The 21489-nt window shown below is 40.9% G+C and overlaps 1 protein-coding gene across 1 annotated transcript; it reads left to right on the top strand.

Annotated features, from left to right (window-relative positions):
- The first annotated feature begins 16896 nt into the window (after positions 1 to 16896).
- On the top strand, positions 16897 to 20645 carry LOC135498079 (homeobox protein rough-like). The gene is made up of 3 exons (XM_064788239.1): positions 16897 to 17978; positions 18636 to 18870; positions 19287 to 20645. The coding sequence occupies exons 1-3, from the start codon at positions 17471 to 17473 to the stop codon at positions 19447 to 19449; spliced, it is 906 nt and encodes a 301-aa protein (XP_064644309.1). The 5' UTR covers positions 16897 to 17470; the 3' UTR covers positions 19450 to 20645.
- Positions 20646 to 21489: the final 844 nt, after the last annotated feature.

The raw sequence follows: 21489 nt of genomic DNA, 5'->3' as shown, positions 1-21489 counted from the left end.
TCATCTTTGAAAGCGAAACTCACCAGGAGGTGTAATAAGTGTTAGCGTCAAATCAATGATAGTTATACAGTTAACTGAAAACATCTTTGAAAGGTTAAGTAGTTTGGCAAGATTCGCGTCCAGGTGAAAGCACTTTAAACGCCTGAGTGAATGTTGGTGTCAAAACCGATAATTTAAACACCCGATCGCGACCCCGTATCGATTTTCAGAGTTAAAATGGAGGGTTTTAAAAGTCCTTCGTCAGAGGTTTGCCCGTGTCACATCCATCCTCTTTCGAGATTTCCTTGGTCGGGTGAGTTGTGTAGACCCTGGAAATAACACTTTACCAGTTTTATTGACCTCACCAAAATAGCCAGGAGTGTTATTCAGAATCTAGGGTTATTTTCATCAAGTAAATAAATATCGCGGAGTTTTGGAGAAAAAAAACCACACGAAATATTGAAAATCACGCCAAACAAATGTAGATCTGCTAAAACGTAGAGGGATCTGTTTAAAATTCCTCAAAGTCCTCGAAAAGAAATATCTGTGCACAGTATATATGTATATTTTTCAGGACCAAAGACATTTAGAGTTATGATCATTGATGCCTCCATTGGCTTTAAGTGAGTGCGCACTTGAACAAGGTTTGGGTCAAACCAACTACCAGTACTGAAAGTCTGACCGCCACTTTTCCTGAAGCACAGTGTTTTGGAGTTTTCGGTGAAAATAATTGGCCACGGGCATGCCTTTAAATTGTGACTTGTAAGTGTAATCCGATGACGCTTCAATTGGCGAAAAGTTGCTTTTATATCATCAGTATCAAAAGTTATCCATATTTGATTTGTCCTGTAATCTTTAAAATCTTGTAAAAAAATAATCTTTGTTATGTATGTGTAGGAAAGTTGATAAGATCTTTGCTAAGAATCTCAACGGGGTTTGCGATGTGGGGACCGATTTTTCAGCGGTTTTGCTGAACAAATACAATCCATGATATTTACGGGTCCAAGAATAAGATGTAGATAAAGTTCATCATTTTCCTTTGCCGAAATGCTCCACAAATCTGAAGAAAAACAGCTGGTCCGTAAACTTTAAACGAAATAAATGGAGTTTAACTTTTTTTCCAAAAGCGTGCGCACTTGCAAATATGCGATGGAGAAATCGATGGGTCGCCAACGCCAGGTGGTGGTTTGCCGCTGGTGAGCCTACCGGGCTTGCCGCGATCACGATCACTGTTCACGCTTCGATGGGCGCATAGGGAACGGAGCAGGTTCCATCGGCGTCTTTCATGAGCGCAGAGAACATTTCGAAATCTTTTGGCGAAGTAAGATAAAATTTGTGTCAAGGGTCATCCATGTTTACAGATTTTAATTCTTGGAAAAGCAATAGGACATGTCCTGAAGCACTAGATGTCCATAAGTTAGGTAAAATACTCACCATTCTTTAGAATGCATATTTTTAACTATCATGATTCATGGAACTTTTTGACAATCTAACTTCATCAAACCTCAGCGAAGTATCGCGGAGAGGATACCAAAGAAAGTAAGAATTTCTGTTCTTGTATGATCATCATACCCCTGTTCCTTCTCAGTAAAATGGAAAAACTCGCGATCGACTACGGGTGAAACTCGCGAACGAATTTCACGACTGCGCGAGCGTACTTGGATCTCAAAGTAAGTTTGCCTTGCGATCGGGTAAGGAGAGGCGCAGAGATCAAGAATTTTGACCAGATCCATCAAACAAAATAATAATACCACACTTAATCGAACCCGGGAAGAGCAAAGACGGATGCCACTCTGATAAGAAATCGCTCCTGGGCTTGGTGAAGCGTTACAAACACGCCGGGCCCTTTGCGCTGGGTTTTCGCCCCTCTTTCTAAGCGCTGTCTCAAGTCTAGCGTACTAATGACCCAATCTCAACATTTGTTCATATACCGTGCTTTAAAAACAAATCATTTCCCGGAGAACGCTTCGTTTAATTTTTCGAGAGTAGTGCGATGGGAACTGTGAAAAAGCCCGACAGCTGATCGCGCCAGATCAAAGCCCGCCAATTAGCGTCGAGTATTTCAATTTGTGCGGTATTGATTCTACCTCGTGCAGACGATCGTTTGAAGGACTCCAAACAACCTCGTGCCAATAACTATTCGTTTGTTCTTCCCCAACAGAAACATACAACCACGGCTTTCGCCAGTACGGTTCGCCCAACGTTAAGGCGAGGTTGTTCCAAGTCGCCACACAAGCGATTAGGCACACGAAAGCATCCGCATTGCACTATCCGGCCTGCGTGGAGATTGCACAACTAGGTTCCGGAATCCTAGGGCTAGCCAGAAAGATATTGACATATTTATTTGCCTGTCAATGCTCCCAATACTGGGCTCAGTTGCTGACCCCAGTCGGTGATGTCAATACCGTATCGATCACGCATCCCCAACGACTATGTTAACCATTATTGGTCCTAGTGATGTATTAGAATTAGTATAAGTATGAATTGTAAATTTATATGAGACGAGGCATGTGCGTGTTATGGCCACTCTTTCAGTCTCCACTCACGCAAACCTCCAAGACACCGAGGTAGCGGGCAAGATACACAGCTATGATTGGTAGTGATGGTTATGTATTCATTTTTGACATAAACATGATAAAGAAGGTATAATAATCGAATTTCGTAATGCTGTATCGGCGAAGCAAAATCTTCAATTCTCATGGACTATATATAATTGAGATATTAAATGAGCCAACCAGAAGCTAATTCCTCAATTCTCTTCACAATTATTGCCTGGTACGAGTTGTACCTGCTATGCATTTTTGTGAAAAATCCGGGAGACTTACGTAAAATCTTCGAAAACTCATGTTTTGCCTGTCGCAGCTAAACAAGATTGGTTCTGATTATCGAAACGTTATCAAACGATTTTTTAAAGCAATCCAATTGCTGTAGTTTAATTAATATCCCAAAGGGTTTTCATGATTTCTATAATTGATCGCTTAAAGAAACATCGTCGGCAGAGTTAGATTGCCGCGAGAAAAATCCTAACAGGCATCAAAATCGCTAAAGCTGCGCTAAAATCCAATTTATACTCTTATGCATGCTAAACACGATAGCCGATTTTGATTAAACTCGAACAAGTCTTATGGTTATATCTGTTTCGATGAGGAATAGCCCAATCTAAATATATATCAAGCGAGAGTGCAATTTACCTTTTAGAGTAATAATTGTTGGAATTAGAATTAAACTCAACCGTGAGACTTAGTTAAGTTTTCGAATTTCAATTTCAATGATTGAAATGGTAATGCTTGCTAGTTTTCTCTCCACAGAAATTGATATGGAATTAAAATGGAGTCGATTAATTGAATTCTGTTTAGGTCTCGTCGTAGCGGCACAATTTCCCAAGTGAAATGTTAAACAGATGAATGATAGCTTGGGGTGTTATCTATTCTGCACTACATCTCATAAACACATTTAAATTTGAACTTAGTATTGAAATTTCTGCTTTTAATCTAGGGTCGTCGAGCATTTCTTTTTAAAGTGTGCATCGCAACCTCGGTGATGATTTAAGCTTTCATCATAAATAATCTTACTACACAACTCCTTCCGTGGAATTCTATACATTCGATATGGATTCTTCAAACTACAAGGAGGACACGAAATTGCGTCTGCTTTGCCGGTCTAACAGTGCGGAGAACGATCTTAGCCATGTACATGTATAAGTAAAAGTTTAAGAAAGCCCGCCCTCTTCTGCAGTGGCCACTTATTAAAATGTCCACACTATATCAACTGTGGTCCAACATGTCTAGATCTGACGACGTGTGCCGTAAATGTACGTCAAAATAGTACTCCAGTGACATAAATATCGGTACGAATGATCTCCCACGAATCAGCGCCTTCCAATATGGAGATGGTGCGATTTAACGAGATTGCCCGCAGCCACGCACATGGGTCGAGAAGAGGTGTTTAGGGCCAGGAAATGAGTCTATTTTCCCGCAGATGATTCGCTGAGGTAAACGGCAAATTGTCGATAGCCATGAATCATGCAGTGACACTTCTGTAATGAAAATATTACTTTTATAAAGCAGGCGATATTAATATAGATTACTTGCATGTTCGTGTGTATTGGTTATTGCGGAGAGCGTGTTGATTATCGTAATTACCCGGATGTCAATCTAGTTCTTCAGTAGTAGTATATGGTTGATTCTCAAACCAAAACGGCGATTTTTGTTTTGGGAATACACTATAAAATCCACCAAAACGGGCCTAAAATCCAAAACCAAAACGGAATCCAAAACCAAAACGGGATCCAAAACCAAAGCGGGATCCAAAACCAAAACGGAATCCAAAACCAAAACGGAATCCAAAACCAAAACGGCACTAACGGAATCCAAAACCAAAATGGAATCCAAAACCAAAGCGGAATCCAGAACCAAAACGGAATCCAGAACCAAAGCGGAATCCAAAACCAAAGCGGAATCCAAAACCAAAACGGAATCCAAAACCAAAACGGCACTAACGCTGCCTCAAACCATCGGTCTTCGTCCCTTCAGCTCTACACGTCGGTTACGATATGCAGAAAAAAACACACCATGTCCATATCAACCCGGTCCAGGCATATCGTCCATCAATACATTGAATGATGTATTTGTTGCTGCCATCAGGTTTAGCGTCTTCTGCTCGTCAACCTGCTGCCGCAAAGAGCATTCTTTGATTTTGGTCGCATTTGTAGTTCGTCCGTGTGACACTGGAGGCTCTGTTTGTATTGTTTCTCGATATATAGTCATATGTACATTTGTCAAATATTCTAGACACTTATTGGAATTGGGCTGTAGGAAGCCCAACGATTATGTTTTACAATGTATCGTTCAATAACTGAGGACTGTTTACAATATACTTTTCTAATCAAACCAAAAATGGAAGAAATCATGGGGTTTTCATGCATTTTTTAAACACTGGTCTTTTTACCGCCAGCATTTTTTGCAACTGTCCCATTCGGTAATCGATTAATAAAAGAGAGTGTTAAGATGAACATTCTGGTTACACGGGCATGTACAGTTGTCGCTACACCGCTCCGATGTTTGACGCTACACCGCCTAATGGCGCATCAAGAGTTCGTGTTTGGGGTTATAGTTTTTCTATATGAAGTATCGGCTATTTCCTTGGCTAGCTTTGAGTTGCATCATTGATCAAATGAATCGGACATCTTGCCTCTAGTAAGGGCAATCATTATCGGTTATGATGTTTATTAAATTGGATAAATTTGCCTGGGGTTATTCGGCGGAATGATGGAACTCGCCAAAACGTCGATCGGAAGTTTCGTTGACCAATGACTTTAACTTTCGGACCGTAGCGCTGGAGATTGTCAGAAGATATTAACATTCTCCGAAGCTGTTTGGATGACTGTATCGTATGTCCGGCCTGTAGTATATTTTTTCCCAGTCACTGGAGGGTTAAACATCGTCGATTTATCTGAAGATCATGTCGTGTAGATTTGAACCACTCGATGTGGATAGATTGTTGGAAGACTCTTTGAGAACTTGGGCATTGCTTGTCAACGCTCTGTGGGAATTTGTTTATCTGGCTGCTTTTTTAGCTCAGCTGACTAAGTCAGCCGAGCTTGTCAAATAAGTTGTTCAGTGGCGTCCGTCTGTCCATCCATCCATCCATCCATCCATCCATCCATCCATCCGTCCGTTAAACCCATGGTGCACATTTTGTAACCGTAAGACCTAGAGACTTCAATTTTGCATTTCTGGATACTTCTGGTCAAACTCTACTTTCAAAACAAAATTTGTCGCCATTCGACCTACTTCCTGCGAGCGAGAGTGCATGAAGGAAACTGGCCTATATCGGCCTAGGAGCAGCAGAATTAGTCGAAATATGCTCTAATATTAAGATAAAATTCTTGAAAATCTATTTTATTGAGAAAAAGTTCAAAATTTTAACAGGAGAGGGCGCTACCTGCCTTTTAATTATTTCTGCTGATTCAAATTCCCGCCCGATGACGTCAGCCATCAATGAAGTCTCCTATTTGCCAGTTCTCAAAACATGGCAGCTACACAACAAAAGCAGTAGCTCTATAGGAATAAATCACTGTTCACTTCAGCTTCGTAATCGATTGTACCCCCACTTTATTGTGTTTTGTGTGGTGTTCCTATTCAATCAACGATGTAAGGCCTCATTATGTTGGTTTTAATTGGGAAGGTGCATTATAAGCGGCGTACGAAATACCGAAGCAGAGACAAAATGGTGGGATGTTGTTTACGCCATGTGCAATAATCTTGGAGCTCAATGACACTCAAGTACCCAATTTTCTGCTTAAAAAGTAGTCTGGTGGGCGATATTATCACTAGATCGTTTCAGTGGTAGTCATAAGGTCTTTAGGGACTAAATTCAGAAATTAGTTCTTGAAAATTTTGCCACATTTCTGTGAAAACGATATCGGAAGTGCATGCTCTGTTCGCGATGACATCGCCGATGTATTTTGAAGTGGAGAATTCCCACAGTATGTGCAGTGAATCGGCATGATTCTGTTCGCCTATTATGTTTTAGTTCTACGATTCTTTCATGGGTAAAAAGTAGACATTCTAAGCAATACAAAAATGTCACTCCCATAAAAATTGATTGGAAATTGAGGGAGCTACGGCATTCTGTTCGGCAACTGGCAGCGCTGAAAAAATACATTGCATACTGTACAATACCAAATGGCACATTTTAAAAAGCGCTCATTGGACAACGTAGGGAATCACCAGAAATGACGTCATCGCTGGTCTAAATAGAAAACTACGGTGGCGCAGTAGAGCACAAGAAAAGGTTTAGCATTAACTTCGTCATGCAAGCTTCAGCAACAAAACGATTTCTCATGAATGATTTATTTGATCATCATCAGCTTGTTTCCCCTGATAGATAAAAAAATGATTTACAATTTCCATCAAAGTTTTCTATTTTGTGTATAGTCACATGATATTTAACTGGCAAGGAGCCAAGCAGTTTTGAATATTCGCGGGAAAATACTTCGTACTTGTAAACGAGGCTATGACAATGAGTATCCTCATTCATGGCCGAAACTTCATGTTTCGGTAAATATTTTCATACGATGATTTCACCCGAATTATGGTCAGGATTGAGGAATGAACAGTGGCATAATTATGTCAACCAAAAACGTTGGTACCGTAGTGAACGCAAAAGGATATCAAATACCATGGAGCATGCCATTTCATGCATAATGAACTAAACACCGGGAAGATATTAATGATATTAACTCAGCTGAGCGCCAGGCCCTTGGGCCTCTTGTTAAGATTGTCAAGAAACATGTATCAAAGTTATAAAAAGACGATAGTTTATGTTCTTGATTTGTTTTTGTCCTCAGTTGTCAACGATTTTAAAGCCATTCCATTAGTTTAACTGCGAAAGACGGCTGATTTCGATTTTATCAATACCACATTTTGTACCAAGTATGAACTAATCCATACCTGATGCTACAACTGTTCGGTCAATTCCTGATCCCAAATGCGCTGTGTCCAAAGGCACTGACAGATAACTGATGCTATCAGGTAACAAAACGATCTACAAGGTTAAAGTTGATGTCGTCCCGCAAAATAGATCATTTGTGTCAATTTTGGTATAAAAATGAAAGACGTGACGTCGATTCCATTGATATTTTTTTGCTTGGTCATCATCGCCAATTCCGATTGTGCCCCTCGTATCTTGAAAAATATTTGACTACTAAGCAGTAGAATTATTTTTTTAACGGTTATCGCGACATTTTCTACGATATTTTGAATTTGAGTGGTGAGTCCAGTTCCAAATTTATCATGGATTACCGATAATTAAATTCTGCAAATGCCAGAAAATTTTAATTGAATCGCCTGGACCTAATTATGCTCATTTGATCAGTAATTTGATCTGTCACAATTTGATGGGTATGAATTGATGGCATTGCATGATGATCGGGAGTGTAGGCGGTGAAAACTCCATCTGTGTTTTAGGAGGGCAGTGGATTTTCAATTGTCATTAACTGTGACATTTCGAAATGAACTTTAGGAAAATGAATTCCATCTCTATGTTGATTCCTTCATCATATTTTACTCGTCAGGATGAGGCTTTTCTGGTAAATGACTGCTTTCTATTGAGAAAAAGCAGATGATATGTGATTGCCAACACTAAGAACTCATATCTCCGTGTCCATTCCGTTATGCCCACCAGTGTCACAGAAACCAGTGTCCTCCTTTAAGGTGTTTCCTAAATTTTTTCAGGAAAAACCACAGACTTTTTTTTTTACAAAGTTTTTTGTTCATTTGTCGAAGACCGTTAAACCCAACACAAAAATTGTGTAGAAAACTCAGTAAACGAGTCAGTAAAACGGCGCGTTAATTCATTCTAATATCAATTTATTATACTCGGCACGCAGAATATCAAACATGCAGTGTTGCTCATTTTCAGAGTTTTCAGAGTCTGTTTGAAATTACATAATAATTGTATCAGTACATCTTGATATCAACAAATAATGGTAAGACATGCTTGTTTTACACGTACGTTATACATAAAACATTGACTTAATAGTTTTCTCTGAGAATTCAAGTTCGAAATGTTCCTTGAAAAATGACGAAGATGCTTTGCCTTTCTGGATGCATTGATATAATTCGTCCATCAATATGTGTGTCAAGGTAACGTGCGCGGTTAGTAAATCGTGCTTACAGTCATGGCTTTTTATTCTATAGCAATGAGCCTTGCATGACGGCAGAATATTTCATTGATTATACATTCGATGTCAAATAAAGATAATGACAAAAATCGTGTATGTTTTTTTTAGAATGTTTACAACATCAGAATTATCATGAATCGCTGTTGCGTTTCGAGCCACCATTGACAACTATCGCCTATTTTGACTTTGAAATGAGCAAGGTCATACTTGTTACAAGAAATTCTAGGAATAGGGCTAAGAATTAAGTATAGATTCAAAAACTGATTTAGAAGTCGTGCCAGTGCTGGGCTCAAAAGGCTACGCATGTCTTAGTAATAAGTTATGTGACATTGATTTTGCTCGACATCCATATTTTACAGTTTACACATACATGTACATGTAATGTATTTGTATGCTATACAATATTAGACGTAAAAAAACACCTCACAACAAATTGAGACACAGAATTTTAACATTCAGTAGGTAATCATGCCGGGAATTTCATTGTACTTATCTACCTGTTGCCACAACGAGATCCATTGCTTCGACTCGAATTGCCCTATTGACCATTCTTTTTGCCCTTGCCATTGTTACCCTTCTTGCCCTTGCCCTTGTTACCTCTCTTGCCCTTCTTGCCCTTCTTGCCCTTCTTTGGACCTTCGGGACATAAAGTTGGATTCAGTTTGCAACACCGCCGGTTACGTGTTACAAAACCTTTGGAACATGTGGCTGGGACCGTTTTGCAGCACTGGTTTGAACGAGGACGTGCACCCCGACGCGCATCAACCGGGTAGGTTGCGATAGCGATAGCGATAGCAACCAACAAGAAACATGCGTATGTCAGCTTCATCATTCGGCTGAAAGGACAAAAACGGACTCTTGGACATTATATTGATAGACAATCGTGTTAGACTGACTGAGAAGAGCACCAGCTATGCCTCTAGCCCGGGCTGACCTTCCGATCACATATCGACACTCTTCCTCTTCCCGAGGTCTTTTTAACCAAGTTTAAACGTCGCCCCCAAATTAGATATGAGAAGTGCGACAAACATTGTAAAACTAAGCGAAAAAGCAAATGGCCCGCTTTTTAAAATGCACTACTAGTATTTGAAATTCGGTAAAAATTGGAACACTATTTGAAATTCGGTAAAAATTGGAACACTATATGAAATTCGGTAAAAATTGGGGCGTACCTGAGGTTTCCTTTGCTCTGTCAAAAAGTGTGGCTGTTGATTAACAAAATATTTGCGAATGAATGGGACAACGCCTTTATATACCAATGCGCATAGCGCCCCTGTGGTCAATTTGCGTCACAAATATTTTGATTCTACCATCCCGCACAATTACAAAGAATAACACTATTCGATTTATGATATCCCTCCTCGTGACAGTACTAACTAACAAAACTACCTCTGGTTATTAGCAAACACCACGTGCCAGGGCCCCCCCCCCCGAGACATATTGATGGAAAAATCTATAAGAACTGAATCAAACAGGTTCGGGGTGGATTATCTGGACAGCTGCCGTCATTGATAATGGCCAAAGTCTTGCTTCTCTTAATTGTAAGGCCTGTGTACTTTTTGAAAAGTCTTGGTCAATGGCAGTGTCGTCAGCTGATTCACCAGCTGATTCACTCAGCTTTAAAGACCACACGGAGGTTTGTAGATTCAGTCTATAATCATGATTCAATCATTTCCCTGTCCGTAATCAACCGAGAAATCGCGACACAATTACCAGACGAAAAATAAACGAATAAAATTTCGTATTGATTGGTCGCTTCGAAAAGCGTCATATTCCATTTGTTGCCTTCGATCTCGTGATTCTCTGTTGATCTAGACTTTTTTTCAGTTGAACCATATTAACAACAGTAACAAAGGGACAATTGGCAGGTAGAAATCTCTTCAGAAAGAACGTTATCAGCAGTGTATGACCGATGTCGTGGCTTGTATATGGTGTACTGCGATTATCATTACGATATCAATTCTTTCCACGAGTGACTCGAATAGTGCGAAACCCCGGCCAGTGTCCCGGCCAGTACCCCGGCCAGCATTTACTTCTTCGGAAATTACACTTCGCGAAACAAATGAAACCCAGTATTGGTCTCGGAAATACGTGCTTACCTGGAGAGGAAATGACGACACAAAAGAAACATACAAAAGATTAGTTCATTTTGTAGGGCGTAATGACCGCATTTATTACAAGTATTTTTATCAGATTGTACCCCTCCAACACTGTAATGGGAGGGCCTTGTTTCTATTGTGTTGCAAAGGTATAAACCAATACATTTACCCACCGTGGTTGTGTCGAAAATGAGGTATTGGTTGTCCCACCAGCAGGCTACATGTACGTAATCGTCGTCATACATGACACGTCGTCCTTTGGGTCAAAAATTAAACCTAAAGTGAATACGTTCATCACTCGAGTGGGGCGCAAGCTAAATGTAAGACCTTGCGGCCGAACCTGATCTCGCACCATCTTGAATTGGTCCTTAGCTGGTCGAATCATTGTCAGACCCCACAAAGGGATACCATCCAGGACATCACGCATCAATGTCATTATTAGAGCACTGAAGTCGTATTAAAATCGTGGGGGCCAAGAACCTGCACTTCAATTGTGGCCATGACATGACCTCAAGCGGTCTCACTCATCGTGAGATGGGCGCATTGTGATGTCGTCCACTTTACACTCTTTGAGTGCTAGTTTGTTTTCTTTATCTGAGTATGGAGAATTCATGCCGAGGTACTGGTGGTGACCGTCAACTCTAAGACTGAAGGATTGATAACACGCACAAAGCCGGGAGATCGGCATGCGGGAATTAAACATAATGGCCGTTCTAATAGAGGGATATTCAAAGAAATTGAGATGGGAGGATGCGTGAATGACTCTATTTCGCGCGCGCATGTATATCAAGGATGCCTTTTAATTGAAGCACAATCACTGTTGTTATAGGGTTCTTTGATGTCATGGTCAGCTGATGATATGTTGATTATAATGGGGTATGATTTTATTATGGTCATTCTGGTATTATTGTATTGTGTCTCTTGAATGCTCTGTGTGCACGATGCACGCGTGCATGTGGGGGCGATAGCTTTGCCTTGGTCGAAAATCATGATGAGATGCGTATTTATGATATTGTTCAGTTCCGTGTAAATGAATATGTACATTCGTTACGAGATTCTTTTAAGAATATAACTCTAATCTCATTTTGAAAGAATTCTAGGATTTTAAGTTCTAGCCAAAATGGTCGTGGTGCATGTGGTCAACCCTTAATCAAATCGTGTTCAAATGGCACATGGACTTCCCGATCTGCTCTAAATGTGTTCTTATTTCATTACCTAAATCACAATAATGAAGTCATTTTCATCAGAGCATCCGGGGAGTTCGTCAGGTGTTAGTCGACATACAAAGACAAACTCAGCCATCAAAAAGCGCTATCTGGTTACATGTATTGACTATTCCCCGTAAGCTCAACTGTTTTTGGTCACTTAACCAGATAATGGGTTTAATTACGGCTTCGTGTGGATGAGCTTGCTCTCTTGATTCCGATGACTGAGGATGGCCTCCCATTGACATCCCGTTAATTATGTCTTCGTTGATGTTGATTTGTCGGTGCGCCAGCAGGTGATGTTTTCACGCGCACGCATAGATTATTTCCTGCAGTTATGCATCCATGCAAGCCTGGGGTGCTGTTTCGTACGTCTTTCTTCAGACTTCAGGAGACGTAATACTGATGTTAAGCTTCTACGGCAGTTGCATGCCTGTAAAACCATATGTTCTTGGTCTACTTTGGGTACAACAAAAATCGACGGCATTTAATTTGATGGTGCCGTCAAAATCTGAGGACACATTCATGACATTGGATGCAATTCAGCGCTCATAACTATTGCCTGAGGAAACTATTGTTGTCCAATGGTTTCAAGAACAAAAGATCAAATAAAAACTGAAGTTGATGCTAGAACCCCTGCGAGATTTCAAGCTCTAGCTTACGAAAATCAAGTACAGACATGTCGTTTTTAAAACAACTTCATGTTTGCATACCTTACCCACGTTTACCTGCTTGTTCAACCTAACCTAACCTAACTGAAAAGTATATCTTCTGTGGCGCGTCTTACTGCCGTCTATTATATGAATGGTACGTAGCTCCTAAGCCTTTGGGCTAAGCCCGGCATGCCCGTGCAGCAAGGACCACCTTGTCTCGTGTGAGAGTAGCACAGTCCGGCGGAGTATACCCTTTCGCGGAGTTACCACGTTCTCGGGCCGACAGGAGACAAAGGACACTGGTGCTTGTCTTGGCAATGAAGCTAATTATAACAATTTAATGACGATTTTTCCGACAATAACGCCAATCAAAGCACCTGTTTAAACCGTAAAGCGCCCGCAAACGAGCGATTTCAATCGATGCGCGCGACCTGCGATCATAATCGTTAGCACGAAACAAAAACCGTTCTTTTGCGCGGCGAGACAGTGCTTAGCTGGTTAAAAATGTTGTTTTTTTTCTTCTCCTTTTCAAAAAAACAGGGAAGTGGGTCGAGTTTCGACGCTGGATATACCTCGAATCAGATTAAAGTGTACATAAAGGATAATCGTCAAGTGTTATGACGACAATACCTGAGAAACAACAGGTGACGCCATGTTCTATCCCGCAGCAAATGAATAATAACTCCGCACCAACAGCGTCATCTCATTAGTGATTGGTCGATTGGTTTCATTAACAACTAATTGGAGAGAAGGTTTCACTGTTCCTGGTATGCCTGGTCGGCCGGGGCCTGGTTCATTGAAATGTCCTGTATCTGCTATGCGAATATACATGTTTTACGAAAGGATTGACGTTGGCTGCTGGTGTCTGGCTCTTATGCAAAAGGTAGTGTGGTGCACAAATGTTACCAAAAATATAATTATATTTAGGGCGGCGACAAGATCAGAATCTGGGGGGATGAGGAACACATTTTTATTTTTACTCTTCCTAAAGAGCGGAACGAGTCAATTATCAACAATGACTTACCTGAGTGAAGATAGCTTATCTGGTGTTTGATTATTAAATCCGTATCATGAGGAAAAACCAAGGGCGGACGGCCGGGATGAGATTACTTTAAGGAGAAAGGCGTTCTGATGTCATGCTGATACATTGTTATCTGTATTATCATGGTGATGGAGATAGATGCGGAGAGTTGAGTAACCCCACAAAGAATATTACTATATTGGATGAGAAAAGGTCCTTGTCGATAGGAGGTTGTTTTGATTTTTGTATTGATAAACTACCACGTGTCTTTCATTATTGTTGATTTCATATTGATTGTGACGGGTATATTTAGAAGAAGATCCAAATACACATCACGAACATTCCCGAGTGCTCGGATTCGGTCTTACTCGGGAATGTATATATCTGATTCATGTCTCCACCGGCGACCCCATTTTTATTTCCCTGCTCCAATGTGTCCAACCAGCCCTGTCGGAAATCCTAGAGATTTACTTTCAGGGGGAACCTTCTTTAGGTTTTTCACAGTCTAAAAAACGTTTTAGGTCTTTTTATTTATCAGCTCTACGGGATGCTGTTGGCTATACCTTTAAAAATTCTTATATTTTAGAGTGTAAATTAGATGAAAATATTGGCAAATATATTTCTGTCGCAAGGTATATAATGCAGTTAATGTTATCGCCATGAATCTAGTATGCATAATTGTAATTTCTGATTTGGTAATCTTAAATTCGAGTAAAAGCTGGTACGGTTTAATAATAGTGTTATTCTGCAGATATTATTAATTGATGATTGATTAATTGGTTAATGTTACAGTATTCCAGCAATGTTAGCAAATATTGATAACAACGGGCGGCCGCGACGGTTACCGTGCGAATACACCATAATGGTTGCATAAACCAGGATTCTGATGGATATTTCTGTAAATTGGAATATCTTAATAAAAAGATAATGCCGGCGCTTCCTCTTCTTATCGTATCGTCTTCCGAAGCGTGCCGTGCGAGGGACGACTGACTGCCCAGTTAGATCTGGGAACTTCCTCGACGGGTACACCAGCCAACGAAACCCCCTGGACTGCCCATATTGTCCCCAAACCGGTCTATATCCGAGTATACCTCGTTAAACACGGGCAATTGAACACCGCCACGTGTTGCGCACGCGCCGTAAGCAAATCACGTCGCATCGCGTCACGTGATCTATTGCGGGACTTCGTCCCTAATGAGTTGAAGACTCTCAACGCGTTCACACTTAGTAAATTTAATTAGACAATGATAAGGATTTGATGCACACGATGAAATGATACGATCATTAAGAAGTGCCCTTGTGCTTGCCCACGTGGTTTTAAGCAGCTCAGGCCACTACGCTCGCGGTCATTGAGAATAGCATAAAGACGGATATTGTTAACTGTAACTATAGCATGAATAAGAATCCAAAAAGAGGAATAGCGGGTGGTTTTTTTCCAGCGATGTGGGTGTCAGTGCAGGGTTTCATAAAACTGATTTTTTTTTCTTTCTGTTTGACAGGGGTAGAAGGGGTAGAAGGGGTATCCATATTCAACATGGGATTTTCCAAGTCAGATGTAAAAAAACACTATTCTTATGAAGAATTATCAGCTCAGATCTTATTCAGGTCCGTATACATACACATTTGGAAAAAAAAACAAATATTATAAGATTCTTTCTTAAAGAATCTGTTGTAAACAAAACTGAATAAGATTAAATAAGAACCTCAGAAGAATTATATCGACAATCATATTTTCGACCAGAGAGTTACCCGAACTGTTCCTTTTTTCAGGTAGACTATACATCTATATCATCTATTTTGATGATTAAATTACGGAGACATGATGTTTCGTATTCTGTGAAAATTTCTCGCATTGGCGACTGAGATATGCGAGCAGCAACATTTAAAAGCGCTTTTGAAAGATAAATTTCGCGCATTTCTATGTGGAGTAGTGTACTCAGGAACTGCGGAGAACTCACCATCTAGATCCCGGTGTAACATCTGTGGTTGTTCCCCATTTTTCAGTGTTTCCAAACAATAGGCAGCTAGAGAGACCATGACTTTTCAATAGGGGGGATACACAGAAAAACTCGTCAATCTATTTTTGAGCGTTCCCGAACAATGAGGGGAAACACTCAAAAACAGAAACACTCAAAAACATTACACCGGCCTTTCACTGTTCATATCGTCACGCTAGTGGAAAACAGCACCAGTCTTGCAGTAACGGTAACACGCACTTGAAATTTCTTACAAAGACCGATTACACGGACCAAACGGATCTTGATTACACTATGAATCCCAGATCTCGTATTTGTCTCGTATTTCGATCATATTCTGCATCAGCATCGTCATCTCTCTGTCGTGTAAACGTGCACGAATGTGATCTCGTCTGGCCCGGTCTGGTTCGCTCTACATATTCACGTCATTCCGAGACATTAATGCGTCATTCATGACGTCGTGAGCGATCTGATCTGGTCTAGTCTGGTCGGGTTTGTCTTGGTCCCGTCTAAACGGCCCTACTTCATGTAGCTTTCAAAACGAACGACTAATTTCCAAAGAGGATGACACTACGTTTTACCCTCTTGTCATGTTATATCATATTTTGAAGTATATATGATATGTCAATTAACGGACCTGCACGTGACAACTGACACGTGACACTTAAACTAGGACAAGTGACAACGTGAATCCTCATATAAAAACCGGCCAATGATGTAAGAATAGTGAGCGTAGTGTTGCTGTTAAAATAACGCACCTTGAACGAATCAGCTCGCCAAGATGAAGCCCAACGGGACAGAAAGTTCCGGGTTTTGACTCTGCAGACAGCTGACCCATAGGTTTGACACCTCAATTTCAATCGACGATGACTTATGCGCACTGCCTGTTTCCAAATCGCACTTCGGATTGAAAATAAAACTGTATTCGAGCTGAATATTATAGACCTTCCAGGAAGGTGGTAAGCACAGACAATCACTCTGTGAGTTGACTGAAAATGTTGGTTAGCCACGCCCAGTGACGTGCTCTCCCCTAGTTTCTCTTGCAACCTGCTCAAGTCACCATCACGTTCTATTAGCACTTGTCATCGACCACACATCGTCTCCAAGCAAATTGAAATAAACAACACCGCCGACCAATCAAATCCTCGGAAGTAATTAGCTGCGGAAATGGGGCCGTCTGCGCATGGCCGTCAACTCGTTAGAGCCACGAGATTGGTGGAGAACAAAACATTGATAAATCTTATGGCAATTCGGGCATAGTGATGAGGAGAAGCGGCTGTCTGACAAAGACGTGTCATGCGTAGGTTCTCAGGGCATGGCGAGGCTATAAAAGCTGTTAAACTTCTCAAAACGTGGCTTTATTCGTTACGGCATTTGATAACGTACACATGGTTTCCTAATGAGCTATAACTCGAGGTCGAATTCAATTAAGGAATTGATTGCTTGTTCAGACTGACAGTTTGTCTTTTGAGACAGTTTCCTAAGAACTGTCGGTAATTTTGAACATTTACGGACTCTTGATTGTACTCTTGGAACGAAATCTGACGAGAAATAATTATGAATGATGTTGGCGCATTAAGATACGAGTCTGTTACTTCTGTTAACACCTAGTCATCGCCTGCAAAACAGTTCCCAACCATTGTCTTTGAAATTGTTCCGCAGCGAAACATACTAGGATATGAAGAACAGCCTATACGTCTGATGATGGTCGTGAATGTACAGCTTTGGAGGATTTCGCACAGTTGGATAACACTTCATAAACAAAATTCTGTTGATATCGAAACGAAAATGATCGCTTAAGGATTTGGTAAAGCAAACTATATCGACGTCCGTAAAACTGGAAAATACATCATGAATTTCGAAAAAATGCTCGACGTGAAACCACCGATTTCTGAAACGGGCAGGGATATTTGTCAGAGTGTTTTCGGGACTGGAAACCCGATGAGTTTGACACCAACATCTCTAACTAACCCGTTACCGACTCTTCCCGTGGCTTCGTCTTCTATTGCCCCAATTACTTCACCGATGCAGGGACCCTCAACGCCGCTACTCAATAACACAATGCCTAACTCTTCGCCTGGGCTATCCCAGTTGTCAACCCCTTTACAGGGGAACCCCTTAGGAAGTCTAGTCACAACCTCAAGTGAAGGACGCCTCTCGGCATTTACGACAATCACACCAACTCATAACAGCCAATCAACAAATAAATTCATGGACTCCGGCAGCTTTGGTATTCATTCAAGGACTCAGCTTTCAATGGACCCGTTACGGAGTCAAGCAAATAACCTGTCCATGTACCCAACTCAGTCAATGTTTGGAGGATTGTCGGAATTTTCGTTAACGCCTGGATTTGGTTTATGTAAGTAGAACGCACATGTTTATGTAAATGTTGTATGTAATAAGAAGTATTCCATGACATTATATATTGTCTTAGTGAGCATGTTGTATCATCGCTGTACATTTCAGATGTTCATTATATCATCTTGATTCTTGCGAGTGTAGTCCTCTTTCACTCGCTTCTACGAAGAGCATAACTGCATTATGTTCTTCGACCTAGAGGCGCACCACTTAAACTCAGTTTCACTTTATCACTACTCCGTACGGATAGTGACCGTGGTTGCTGCGCTGATAACCCCCTCAAAAAAGTCCCTTTTAAGATTAATCCCAGCTCCAGCTGGTTGGCTAGGCGCCGTCCACCTCGCTCCATCATCATTCATTCAATCGTGTATCACGGACCTGAATCGTTGTGCTTGGGCCTTTCAATCTCCTGGAGCGGAGGAAAACCCCTAGCCCTGTCAACACATCTTCTGTACCTCTCCTTGGTAGTCCACTTCGAAGACATGATAAAACATACCTTGGCCTATGTAACTCAAACCTTTGGCATATCGGTTACCAATACAGTCGAACATCCATTAGCGGACACCTCCCTATTAAGGTCTACCTCTCTATTAAGAAGACTAGGTTCCAAATTATTTGTATTATTTGAAAAAAAATAAAATGAGGTCATTTCTTCCAGTTCCCCGTCGTCGCCGGAAAGAGAATCGACCACGACGACAGCGGACTACTTTTACTAGCGAACAGACCCTAAAGTTAGAGCTGGAGTACCACAGGACGGAATATATAACGCGGCCCAGGAGGTTCGAGTTGGCCGAGATGCTTAACCTGACAGAAACACAAATAAAAATATGGTTCCAGAACCGTCGCGCCAAAGATAAAAGGATAGAGAAGGCACAAATGGATCAGCACATGAGGTAACCGCCTAATGTAATTACATCAAAGTGAAGAGCCTCATCGTTAAGTTCGGTATGCGCCAATTTAGAGTATTTGCGGTTAACCATACCATGGCATTGGAGACTTGTCTGTCCAAGTTTCACAGCCTTTTGGGCCAGAGGTAAAACTTCCGACTTAGGACAACAACACAGCAACTAGCTACGGCCACACCTTAATTTACAGTGAACAATTGCAATTGTCGACGTGATTGGTCATTGTTAGTTACCCGGTATGCATCGGGGAAATTCATGAAAGAAAATGATTTTTAGGCTCGAATGGGAACAGTGTTTTCGTATCTATGTGAATTGTTCTTTAAAAAAATACAAAATAGCTCATATTTCGTGACGAACTTTCCGCAAGTAAATCATAACCTTATGTCGTGTTTCACTACTTTCAGAGCACTAGGCCTTGCGAATTCGACCACCCCCTATCAGATGGGAAGCAACTATCCAGGATTCTGCGGTGCATGCTATTACAAACCTCAGACCACCGTGCCCACAACGTTGTCCACTCAGTTCCCCACTCCTCAGAGCATTGGGCACCCGTATCAGCTCGCGTAACAAGTACGGAGGATAGTTTCTGGCATGAAATCGTATCTCTCATCATTGAGGAATAAACTGTGAAGGAAGAAAACCGAGTTCGTCGTTCACCAGAAATCGCATGAGTAGTGCATTCTTCTTGGAGTAATTCTGTGTTGACATCTGATGCATGCAGACTGTTCAGCTCCGAATGTGTTCTAATTCAATCACCACGGTGCGATATTCTCTAATCCTCCATGTTGTTGGATAGCGGTATCGGACATTGGACAATTTGACGGAGAGCCGTGTACTTCTTTCGAACTCTCAATACGATGAACCACAATCATGGGTAGAGGTGTAGTGTGAATTGTAGCCAAACAGTTTACAAGGAAATTGTACTTGATAGTGTTATTCCTTATGACAAAGTACCTGGTACACTACAATTTTGATAGAGTTTCCTCGCATTGTTGGATGGCGATTTCAAAAATTGGACAATTTTACGGGAGTCGTATACTTTTTCGAACTTACAGTCTGATGAACCACTATATCATGAGTGCAGATATCAAGTGCGTATCTTTAAGAAAATGGTATTTGATAGTGTTATGCCTAATGACAAAGTACTTCATCACAATTCTAACAGGTTTTCCTCATGACATTGACCGTTTTTGTGCTTTTGTTGGGTTTTCCCTTTGGGATATGCTTATCTCTATCTAATAAGGCAACGAATGTACAAGCTTTGTTCAGATGTAACAATAACCTTTGTAGTCAGCCTTTCAGTGATCCGAAAAGACAGTTGAAGAAACTCTGTATATCGTGTCATTACGTATGCGTTAGTTCATTCATTCAACGGAATACATATTTTGACACTTTCGCGAAACTACGATGTGCAGTTTTGAGTATGATGCATTGGAAATGAACTTTTCGTTTCTGGCGAATTCAAAACTTTGTAATTGACCGTATATATTTCGTGCTCCGAATGACAATTTTGATGACTCCCGTAATGTAAGGGAATGACAATAGTCGTCAGAAAGAAAAAAAAAGGCCATGCTTCCGGGGTCCAAATCTTCACTGCTACATGTACTACTCTCGCATGATAGTTACATGTAGTCGGTCACCTAGTTCTTGAAAAACAATCGTCCTTGCTATCGCCTCGTGGTACAAGATTCCCTAATAGCTCCCAGGATCATGGCTATGTGCAATAATCATAACACATGTTTATATATTCAATACATGGTTGATACGAGGAATAAACAAAATTATTGTCAACTGATTGGTACCGTTACTATTTCACTACTCCCGGAGTAGCTTGCGTACCAAAACTGCATGAAGCCAAATCTTCAGCTACCTGATTGGAAGATGCTAGTTAAGTTCCCTTTCTCCATTCCTCTCTGTCCGTCACTTCTTCTGCAATCACATTCATTGCCTGATTCCAATGAGAGCGTTTTCCTGCCGTGGTGTAATAACTACACTTGTTCCGAGCGGTTATTTGGTAGGACCCGAGTCTTTCGAAGACTCGGGTAGGACATAGGTTGAAAAACAACCTGTAGAGCTGTTGGCGTAATTTGCTTATACTAGGTGACACAAAAAGATTAATATACTTTTGAGTTTGAATAATGAAGCTATTGAGATCGTACCATCTGGAAAAAAGTATTGACCTCATGTTGCCGCAGTTGGATAAACGCATGATAAACTGATATTTTAGATTTTATTCAACATCAAAAGTACATATTTTTATCTGTCAACTAATACTTGCATGCTCACCACTAACAAGTTAGTGCTGGGTATTTCGAATTTGAATATATACTTCAACCATATATCGACCATGACGAGGAAGAAGAAGAAGTAGAATAAAATGATGGCGTCACTGATTCAACTTCAATCCCTACCTTAAAAAAAAACCCAAATAAACCCCGCTCGTTCCACCTTGGAGGAGGAATACTCCAAGGGGAAAAACACCTCAAATTACAGAACGAACGCAGAGGAAGAAGAACCACCAAAAGTGTCGCTCAGTTTTGTTCAACGGATGGGCACTGCACTGTTGATTTTTGATGTTACATATTAAGCGTTTGCTATCTCAGAAAA

Source organism: Lineus longissimus, chromosome 13 (assembly GCF_910592395.1).
Source record: "Lineus longissimus chromosome 13, tnLinLong1.2, whole genome shotgun sequence".
NCBI classification, from domain to species: Eukaryota; Metazoa; Nemertea; class Pilidiophora; order Heteronemertea; family Lineidae; genus Lineus; species Lineus longissimus.
This window is presented reverse-complemented; position numbering and strand designations above follow the sequence as displayed.

What these genes read in the sequence shown, in the direction of transcription:
- LOC135498079 (XM_064788239.1), top strand. Translation starts at nt 17,471, where the DNA reads ATGAATTTCGAAAAAATGCTCGACGTGAAACCACCGATTTCTGAAACG. An exon ending in AACGCCTGGATTTGGTTTAT is followed by an intron (nt 17,979 to 18,635) that starts GTAAGTAGAACG and finishes CATTTCTTCCAG; the next exon opens with TTCCCCGTCGTCGCCGGAAA. An exon ending in CAAATGGATCAGCACATGAG is followed by an intron (nt 18,871 to 19,286) that starts GTAACCGCCTAA and finishes CACTACTTTCAG; the next exon opens with AGCACTAGGCCTTGCGAATT.